The sequence below is a fragment of the Dendrobium catenatum genome, unplaced genomic scaffold (assembly GCF_001605985.2).
Source record: "Dendrobium catenatum unplaced genomic scaffold, ASM160598v2 fragScaff_scaffold_1684, whole genome shotgun sequence".
In the NCBI taxonomy this organism is placed as follows: domain Eukaryota; kingdom Viridiplantae; phylum Streptophyta; class Magnoliopsida; order Asparagales; family Orchidaceae; genus Dendrobium; species Dendrobium catenatum.
This window is the reverse complement of record NW_021320146.1, coordinates 1267395-1278242: the sequence shown is the minus strand read 5'-3', so window position 1 is coordinate 1278242 and position 10848 is coordinate 1267395. Positions and strand designations below refer to the sequence as shown.

The following is a 10848-nucleotide window of genomic DNA, read 5'->3' as shown; positions in this document are numbered from 1 at the left end:
TATGTAACAAAGACAATGATTTATAAGCAAATCTCATCTTCACAGAATTTTTCTAACAACATTTTTTTTGAAGTTTAATAATAATTATATCATTATATTATAATAAATATAAAATATTTATATTATTTATATTTATTAATTCTATAATCAAATATTAATTATTTTTATCGAGCTTATTCACGAGTTCAAAATCGAACACGAATCGAGCTTTTATCGAGCTTCTTATCAAGCTTAATGTCGAGCTTGTTCACAAACTTCAAATGATGTTGTTCGCGAACATAAATGAGCCGAACGCATTAGTGTTCAAGTTTGTTTATTTAAGAATCGAGTATTTAAAATATTGTTCAAGTTTGTTTGTTTAGTTAATTAAACGATCACAAATGAGTTTTAATCGGTTCGAACCGAACAACGAGTAGCTCGTCGAACGTTTGGTTCGCTTGCAGCTCTAATATTTATATGCATATTATTAAGCCACAAGGAGAGAAACTTTCCTCCAAAATTCTAAAATAATAGAGTTCTTCATTTCAAAATGGAGCGTTCAAAAAAATTTTAAATTTTTATTCTTCCAATATAAAATAAAGTTATACACACACATATGGGCGAAAACCCATACAGGTGAAGATCATATTTGCCTACCCTCGAAATTTATTTCAGCATATGAATGAGGCAATTTTAAAATTTAGTCTTGTATATTATTTGTTTATATTTAATTATTTATGTAATGAGTTTTCACACCCTCAAAAGTATAGCGGGTTGAGGTTTTGCCCTTATATATAGTCTTCAGAGCCCTACATAGGGTCCTGGTTGGGTACCCACGCTATGAGCTGGCGGGCTTTACCTTTGGTGACTTTCCGGATGACATACCTACCCACACCCACCCACTTTCCACTCTTATTGAATGCAGTTTGCCACGAATTAATGGCATTGAGATTTTTTTGCCATTTTCTCTTACTGCAAACTTTCAAGCCACATATTAAAATTTATCATGGTCATGACACGGTTCAGTGTTACACACTGCGTAGTTAGGATTACAGTAATATATTGCATGCATATGATGTTAATAATATAAATCGGTTGTCCTCTGATGTTGAATACCCACGCATGAGGCCATGAGCATATCCATACCCACCCATGCCCATTGGGTATGCGTGGGTACGTGGGTACGTGTGATATGGGTACCCAATGCAGGGCTCTGATAGTCTTCTAATTATGGCTATTCCTTTTTATTAATTAAAATGCATTCATTAAATCTATCTAATATCTAATATTATTTATATAACTTGTATTCTTCTAAGTATTGCGGTCTTTCTTATATAATTAATTTAAATAATTAATTTGATAATCAATTTTCTCTTTTATCAAAAAAATTTAATTAAGTTTAAATATTTAATAGATTAAAAAAAACCTTTTATCATTAAAATCTTATGTAAGGTGAAAGATTAATTTCGATTAAATCTTATAAAATATAGTTAACTAATAAATGCATTATATTCTTAATTAATATAAATATTTATGCTTAATAGAAATAATTAAATAAAAATACCTTTTCATGCTAATTATTTAAAGGCCCAAATTAATCTTAAAATCAATTTTAATTATTCTTGACATTAAAATAAGGTGTAACTTTAATTGATCAAAACCATAATAGTAATTGCTTAATCAGCTGAATGAATTATTTGTTAAATGCATTATAAATATTAATAGTTTAAGTTTATCATAGTATCAAAATAAATAATATTTGTCTATGTATCCTTTTAAAATAACTCCATATTGTAAACATAAGAATAGATTTTTGAATTATTATATAACACTTAATATCTAAAATAATTGTTAGAAAATATATTTTTTGCCCCCACCCAGTGAAATGCATTTGCATTCCCTATAATTCCATCAAACCAAGCACACCCTACTCGTACATTTTCTTGACAAATTAAAGGCAATGGTTAATTCTCTTTCATGGTGGATTTTGGTAGCTATTTCTGAGTTTTTGTAGAAGCTTCCCATCAAATCATTTTGGCTGCTGAAATTAGTTCGATAAGTTTTATTTCAGCCTGAATGGATGGCACCAGAATTTCTCCGCGGAGAGCCAACGAATGAGAAGTCGGATGTATTCAGCTTTGGCGTAATTTTATGGGAGCTTTTGACAATGCAACAGCCATGGAAAGGACTAAGCCCTGTTCAAGTAATTCATATTAAGCCTTTTCATGCAGCACACCGAGGGCTTAACCTTTTTCGTTTGTTTTCGTTACTTAATTGTCTTAGTTATTAATATTTTGATAGTTTCAGGTGGTTGGAGCGGTAGCATTTCAGAACAGAAGGCTAACCATACCCCAGGATATGTCTCCTGCATTAGCAGCCCTTGTGGAGTCTTGCTGGGCTGAGTAAGAATGCTCTTCTCCTTCTCTGCCTGTTAAATCTTCTTAAAATTTCCTTACTAAGGTTTCGTTTGGGACGGCTTTCTTATTGCTTCTTAAAGCAGCTTTTTAGTACAAAATTTTTAATTTTTATACTATTAAATTACTTTAAGAAGCAGTAAGAAAGTTGTCACAAACGAGACGATTTTCTTTCTGCTTCTTAAAGTAGCTTTCGAGTACAATTTTTTTAATTTTTGTACTAAAAAATTGTTTTATGAAGCAGTAAAAAAGTCGTCCCAAATGAAGTTTAAATCTAATTGGGACAGTCCCTCACAATGGTCTTTTTCTATTGTTTAGTGACCCAAGGCAGCGTCCTTCATTTTCAAGCATCGTGGAAACACTAAAGAAGCTCCTTAAATCTTCAGCAGTCCAAGTGGGGAGCTCTTGAAGCAGAGTATTGGTAGGCCACCTCTTGTGAGTGGATCATTGGTATCTATCTCTTGCATATGATCTCAGTCAACCGGAAAATTATTAGGTGTGGATATCCGACGTAGAGATACGTCCGGACATCCACTTAAAATTTGACACGTGGAGTGCACTTTGCTTGTGTTTTTTTTTTTTTTTGCTCTTTGTTACACTTTAGTTGCGTTTTGACTGCTCTTTTGTTGCGCTTTTTTACTGCGCTTTACCTACGCTTTGGCTGTGCTTTTGATGCACTTGGCTTAAAGTTCCGCGGACATATTAAATATATAAAGTAAAAAATAAATACGTGTCTCTCCACGTGTCAAATTTTAAGTGGATGACAAGACGTATCTCTACTCCGGTATCTGCATCTAATAATTTTCCCAGTAAACCATGAATATAGATCCTCAATTTAAAAGTTCTGGCTACTGCGGTTGCCAGTGTTTGTTTATGATTTAAATAAAGGTAAAATAAAAAGAAAACTAAAATCTATAGGGTTGTTTCTTGTTTATTTGTAAATCTTTCATGTTGTACGCTAGAATGCTTATAGATTTATACTCTCATCTTATAATGTGAATCCAATTCTATGAATCTTTTGTCCAAATAAGTTAAATCTTTGGGGCCAGCCGACTTTACAAGGATTTGAAATAATGATTTTGGAAGAGAGGTTCTCTTGTAATATACAAGTTATTTTTCTTACTTTTATTATTAAAAATTTTCATTTCTTCTCTTGTTGTAAGCATATTCTAAAACAGAATTGGTTAAAATTTGAGAGAAATTTATGCAGTATTTCCCCATACCTTTCTTGATGATGCTTTTTTTTTTTTGAACGTCTAGTCATAATTGGGATACTGTTTGCCCTTAGGTCAGTATTGATGTTAAACACTTCTTTATTTTTAAATCCACAGTTATTACACTTTTTTCTGAATAAGTCATTCACCTAATTGTTGACTTGTAATTTACGATCAGACCCAACGGCCGACCCCACTTTCCTCACGATCTCGCAAACCGTTCTAATTCCCTCTCACAACATAAAAAACAGATGCTTTCTCAGAACCGGAGAAGCATCCAAACTCACAGAGAGGAAACCGAAGCCCCTTACCCTCGCTCTTGTTCGTCCCTCTGCATTGTCGAACCCGCCAAAGCCCGCCGACTCCGCCAATACTTCTGCACATATGATCGCAGCCTGTCTGCTCCCATCGCCACCTACCGCATCAACCTGTTCTCACACGCAAGGCTTGATCTCGTTTCTCGTTCGCCACCTACACGCATCAACCGACTCCGCCAAATAATTTGCTTATTTGGGACAACTTTTAATTGATCAGATTAGATCAAGTTGGATCATTCTCTGTCAAAGTTATTATAATACTATTTGCATTCAAGTATATAACTCCATTAGATATACCTATTGTTAGGGGAAAATCGTGAAAGCAATAATATTAACAAGATACATGACTTTGAAGGCGAAGTCAACTTTAAGCGGGCTATTCAATGTTGATTGTGTCAGTACTTTTAATATCCATACAATTGATTGCTCCTACGAGTCTCCTAAGCGAAATTTGATGTGTGAAATATATTATGCAAGAACTGTGAATGAAATACAAATATGAATGTCTTATATTAATATATCAATCATAAGACAAACATATTATAAGTAAGGCAAGTTTATATAGATCATGCAATTATAAAATGCAAAATACCTTACATATGTGTATAAGCATTACTTAATGTGCTAAATTTATTACACAAATACACTAAAATATTTATCCACATGGGTCCCAACAAGCATGAAGCATACATACATGTGACATCTTAGAATGCTGCGTGGGTCAAGAAATGAACTTTAATTCAAACTTGAACCTTTGTCGGTAGAGAGAGAAAGTTGACATGGCTTGAATCATTGAACAAATACACAGTCGTATCGCCGACCAAAGTGCTTGCTTTATATGTTCATTTTATACGTCAAGGCCTCTTATAAGGAAAACTCATGCATCCAAATGACTATCTCAGGCTCTGATATCCACCAGATAATCCCAGTAATTAGGAGGTCGACCCGATCCTCTATTTGCAAGCAAACAGAGTCGATCCAATTAATGAAATGATCATCTTAGATACTCGATGATAGCTGTGTTGAATGTAAATCTCAGCCGTAGGGAAACCTATCTTTCAAAATGCTCGTGAACATCAATACAAAAAACATAACTTGAAAGTGACTTATATGTCACTCTAATAATGCCCGTGTTGAAAGAAAATCTTAATCGGAGGCGATCACAAACTTTTATATTGCCTTCTAAATTTATAAAAAATACAAGTGATTAAAATGTCACCCCGATAATGACCGTGTTGACAAAAAATATCAACCGGATGAGTTAATTCTCAAAATCAGTAAAAGTATAAATCCTTAAAATGAAATCTATAACTTAAAAATTTAAAACTAAAACACATCCACATCCCGCAACCATTTGTTTTGGGTGATAAATTTGAAATTAATCTCATCTTATAAATAGTGAATGTCGTGTTAGGTGTATCACTAATATTATTCTCAAATATTCTGTTGGCAGCAGGGACATGGCATGCCCTCTGATTTAGAAATTTTATCATAAAATGACACTATTATATTACGATCACAGCCAAAGCACGTATGTTTTCTCATGGCGTCAAAACCCTTGCGTAATGAATCATAAGGTATATTTGATGGACATAAAGTCTTCTAACACCTAAGGTGGATTCAGATCTATCCCATCAGACAAACACCATCCCATGTCTACAAGATATTTATCCTTGGATGAAGCAGCCTATGAATGTCGATAAGGTGTCTTCTATCAAGTTGGATTGACTATCTCCTCTAACTAAGGCTTCGTTTGGGACGGCTTTTTTACTGCTTTCTAAAACGGAGTTTTAGTACAAAATTTTTTATTTTTGTACTAAAACTCCGTTTTAGAAAGCAATAAAAAAGCTGTCCCAAACGAAGCCTAAGTTGAGATCTTGATCGGGCTCATCTTCATTCCCCCTATCACCTGTTTAAGTTTATGGTGATAAACTCAAAAATTCAAATTTAAAATCAAACTCTAAAACTATTACTATTATACGCTGGGTTTGCAACCTATGCGACTTATCTTACTACTAGCCTTAATCAAAAGTTCTCTCTTGTTATCTAGAGGGGTAATTAACTATAGGGGTTTGCACCTTTAGGAAAGCATAACCATAAAATCCTCACAAAACGATGGCGAAATCTCTAGATAGTGTCTTATCTAAAACTCAATCTATCTTCTAAAAATTTACCCCGGAATCTGAACTCGTTAAAACTCTCCTTGCCCACATAAATAAACAAAAATAAAGAGATGGCCGGTATGGAGAGGTCGGGGAGTGAAATATTTGTAGCCCACACTAATCAGGCCTACTGCTTTCTACGATTTCATTTGCAAATTTATCTCTAAACTTTGTGTCAACATACTTAAGCTCATGCCTAAACATAGTGTAGCTTGCTCAAACTGCCCTCATCACCGAAAGACAAATTTTGAACAATATTATTCTTATTAATGTGATCATGAAAGACCTTGAGAGAGAGAGAGAGAGAGAGAGAGAGCAAGCAATTATGTACTAAACATGATTTTCATAAGGCATGAGATTGTAGTAGCAAGGATTTTCTACTCTATAGAATAGTTGAGAAATGAGCCCTATATAACAATGAGGTTTATATTAGGCACAATTTAGATTCAAGCAAATGTTTCAAACAAAATTTTAATCAGATTTGACAGTTTGAACCTGACTCGAAATTGATTGAACCAGTTTCGAAACTTGTCCAATAAGGTTCAAACCCAAAACCTTATTCAAACATGGTCAAATAAATTTCAAATCCAATTAAACAATATTTGAACATATTCGAGCAAGGGCCAAATTTTATTTGAATTAAATTCGAACAAGATTTGAATCATATTTAGATATGATTAAAGCTTGATCCAATAAATGTTTCAAACAAGTTTGGAACTTGTTTGGATAGTTCAAATACGGTCTAAACCTTTCTCAATCATTTGATGTTTTTTTTTTCTTTAAACCTTTGTTTGGTTCAACACTAAAATTTTCTCGAATTATGCTCAATTTTCTCATATTATTTTCCATGGTGTAAATATAACTCAATTCAATTGCCAAAGAATCACTTTAATTATATATTGTAACACTATTTAAATGTTAGATTTACTAACTTGTAATTATCAATACAAGATTAAAGTTTCGTTTTGGACGGCTTTTTTACTGTTTTTAAAATAATTTTTTTGTAAAAAATTAAAAATATTGTACTAGAAAGATATTTAAAGAAGCAGTAAAAAAGACGTCCCAAACGAAGAATAAGTCCTCGCTTGAGACAGTTTTTTTATTGCTTCTTAAAACAACTTTGTAATAAAAAATTGTTAATTTTTTTTAACTAAAAGGTTACTTTAAGCGGTAAGAAAGTCACCCAAATGAAGCCTAAACCACAATTACAGTATCAAAATCTTCACTAAACCTATAAGCGGTTTTTTAAGTTTTTTTTTTTTTTTGGAAGAAAATCATAAATTTTATTTTCCCCTTTTCTATATTTAATGAGCATATAAATGAAGTTTGGAGGGCTCATATATAATAACACTATGCTATTGTACCTCTAAAACCAATTTCATTGGCAAAATCCATAACCAAGTTTTATCATTATACTAAGATTTTATTTGGACTTTCTAAAACAATCTTCTATTAAAAATAAAAATTCTAAAAGCTATTTTAAAAAAGCAATAAACAAAATTGTCCACTTGAGACAGCTTTTAGCATAAGCTTTTTCACAACTTTCAAAACATTTTTATGCTAGAAAGCTGCTTTAAAAAGCTTTAAAAAATATTCTAAGGTTTTATTTGGGACGGCTTTCTTACTGCTTCTTAAAGCAACTTTATAATATAAAAAATTTAATTTTTATACTAAAAAGCTGCATTAAAAAATAACAAGAAAACCATCATAATTCAGTAACTTCATCACTAATTGGAAAACACTTAGAACAGAAGAGTAGGGATGGAGAAATTAATAATCAAGCAAGAAATTTCCTGGATTTCATTTTTTTGCATTCATCTAAAGTTTAAAAGCAATATCAAACATCAAAAAACAAGAAATACGATAATCATCTACAGATCAAAGAGCTTAGAATTTCAAAAACAACAATTATGGACGAAAATAATTCTAATCAATCACTATGAGCTATGTGCTCTACAAATTAGAACCCAAATGACAATCTTGATACCATTTTCTTCCATGCCACCCTACTCATAGGTTGCAACAAAAAAATTAGGATCCTGAACTTACCCAAATTTTCAAATACATGAAAGCCTAAACAGTGGGGCTTTCTTTCTCCAACAGGTAAGTTCTTCCCATACAAGACAAATCAGAAATATCCTAACAGGATCCCTCCCTACTGTATGGTTTTTCTGCAACATGAACAAAATCTACAGACTAAGAATCAGCCATCTTGGTGTAAAATGAGGAAGATGATTATATGGTCAATGCCACAACCTGCTGCAGAACCCCCTTTGCACTGCTGGTTGCTTGTTGCAAATCCCATCCATGAAGGCATCTGCCAGCTGAGCAACTAAGCTCGCGGGCTCGTCGATCAGAACATGAATGAATGTGCTCACCACTCTCCGTTCTTGCGGCGTCGCCTTCAAGCTGAACCATGTAAGGAATTTCACACGAAATTCCTTCTCCATGTGCCCCTCGCACTCCAACCACCTAATCACCTTAACGCAATACTCATAATCCCTCTCTGCTGATTCCTTCTTGTTTGCTGAACCTGGTGTGCTGATAATCCTATTGGGTTTGCTTGGTGTTTCGGCGGGAACAGAATTTGAACTGACAAAAGCACGCGACTCCAAGATAGGTGGCACCAGGTGGCTCTCATTGTTGTCACTGTCGTGTTTATAGACTTTGATTGCCAGGTGATCATCACTGGAGTTCGTCGAACCCCTTTGAGAATCGGTTTGAATGATAATAGGTTGCTCGGCGATCTCGTGTTCTTTCTTCAGGAATGATGAAATGCAATTCAAATCAGGCACCTTGCTGCTGCTGTTACCATTTGGGTTTTGTGTGGAGCACTTGGCCTCCCACCTACTGAATTCCTTGGTACTGCTGAAGGGAGCTGCTCTAAAGAAATATTCAGTTGAAGGAAAGAGTCCTGATATCATGATCCTTGTGTCTGGCCTTAGTATGATGCAGGTTGGTTCTTCAGGATAGTCCGAAGTCGCGGAACTTCGATGCCAAAGCTTGCAGCCTATGATATTCTCTTCAAATGCGTCATCTCTGGAATGAAGCGAGACGACGACAGAAGTTGGAGAGAGATCTTCAAACTGGATACAGAAAACTTGAGGACCTGCTGCAATTGAGAAAAAAAGGATGGAATCAACTGCACCAAATGGAATTCGCCGAGGTTATAAAGAAAATTTACCTGGGATGTTTAGACCAGCACTGGCCATGAGGTTAAAAGAAGTAGAAAGCATAGAATCTATAGTTGCCACGGCATAAGCACAAAGCTTCTGAATCTCTGCACCACAGGCAAGTCGGTTGACAATACCCCTTGCCATCACTGCAGAGACTTTATCGAGAGAACCAACTTCTTTCTTGAGTTTCTTCACTGCTGCATTCACAATACTATGGAGTTCTTTGTAACGTTCAGTTCCTTTAAGGATCTTGTCACTAATAGATAGTCTCTCACATAGTACATCAACCCTCCTCGCATCTTTTGCAATTATTAACTGTTTACGCCAGCTTCTGCATTTTATCCATTGTGATGATGAATTCTATATTTGGCACATTAACGTCATAGATAAAGATTACAAAGCAGAGGACAAAACAGCATCCTAATCATTGGTCTATGAACACAAGCACAAGTTTTGAAAAACTTTAATTTCATGAGTGGAACAAATGTCAAACACAATTTTTAAAAAATCGAGATATAGGCTTCGTTTGAGATGGCTTTCTTACTGCTTTTTATAGCAGCTTATTAGTACTAAAAAGCTGCTACAAGAAGCAGTAAGAAAGCCGTCCCAAACGAAGCTATAGTTACAGCTAGCAGATTTGCAAGAAGCAACAAAATGAAAAAGAAACCTAAAGATAACTCATTTGTTTATGATTTGTTTAGAAATGTCATCATTAGCCTTATCCGAACTATTAAGGATAGGCTTTATGAATCCTCATTCATTTGGTTGAGTGCAAGATGAGAAATAACTCTATTTTATGTAGGACTTCTATACAAACTTTTAACAACTTTCCTTTATAATCCTTCCTAACTAAAAATATCATGCTTTATTGGTGAATCCTCTAGCCTTATTATATATGCCAAAGCCAACAAAGAATTTAATTTTCATTAGCTTATCTTTAGTTGGTGCTACACTGCTACTCTAATCGTTTCTACAAAACAACCATTTCTCATTCTCTTTAATAATTTTATCAGATACCCATCTTACGATTCTCAATTCCACTACAATCAATTTGGGTATATTGAAGTTTTCATTACTCATCACTCAATTTGGTAACATATATTGCTCATCACACGTATTAATATGTCACGACCCGGCCCGGATACTCGATCTAACGAGGCGGGTACGAAAAGTCGGACGATAAAATTCATTAAACATAATACTACATCATTCATGATAAAGAGCCACTAAAAACACAAAATATATTTTACTTGTTGTCACTTGGTCCTCGTCTTCTGTAAACATGTTCTTCTCTTTCTGCCATTTCTTTTCTTAGGAATTACCTGAAACATTGACCCGGCCCGGATACTCGATCTAACGAGGCGGGTACGAAAAGTCGGACGATAAAATTCATTAAACATAATACTACATCATTCATGATAAAGAGCCACTAAAAACACAAAATATATTTTACTTGTTGTCACTTGGTCCTCGTCTTCTGTAAACATGTTCTTCTCTTTCTGCCATTTCTTTTCTTAGGAATTACCTGAAACATTTAAACTTAAATTTATCTTTATAAAAAATGGATTAATATATATTCTTTCCTT

At 34.0% G+C, this 10848-nt stretch overlaps 2 protein-coding genes across 3 annotated transcripts in view; one reads left to right on the top strand and one right to left on the bottom strand.

The window, feature by feature from the left end:
• LOC110103128 (serine/threonine-protein kinase CTR1) overlaps positions 1 to 3540 on the top strand; it is a 28017-nt gene extending 24477 nt beyond the window's left edge. Inside the window, exons 13-15 of the mRNA XM_020831710.2 lie at positions 2051 to 2182; positions 2287 to 2381; positions 2712 to 3540. Coding sequence (XP_020687369.1) covers positions 2051 to 2182; positions 2287 to 2381; positions 2712 to 2802 — 318 coding nt within the window. The 3' untranslated portion in view covers positions 2803 to 3540. The remainder of the gene's footprint in view (positions 1 to 2050; positions 2183 to 2286; positions 2382 to 2711) is intronic.
• Positions 3541 to 7945: 4405 nt separating this feature from the next.
• Positions 7946 to 10848, bottom strand: part of LOC110103141 (VIN3-like protein 2) — a 31779-nt gene continuing 28876 nt past the window's right edge. Inside the window, exons 3-4 of one of the 2 annotated variants that reach the window (XM_020831729.2) lie at positions 9271 to 9593; positions 7946 to 9198 (exon numbers count right to left, since the gene is read on the bottom strand). In XM_020831729.2, coding sequence (XP_020687388.1) covers positions 8330 to 9198; positions 9271 to 9593 — 1192 coding nt within the window. In that variant the 3' untranslated portion in view covers positions 7946 to 8329. The remainder of the gene's footprint in view (positions 9199 to 9270; positions 9594 to 10848) is intronic. The other variant, XM_020831732.2, reaches the window with a different exon arrangement.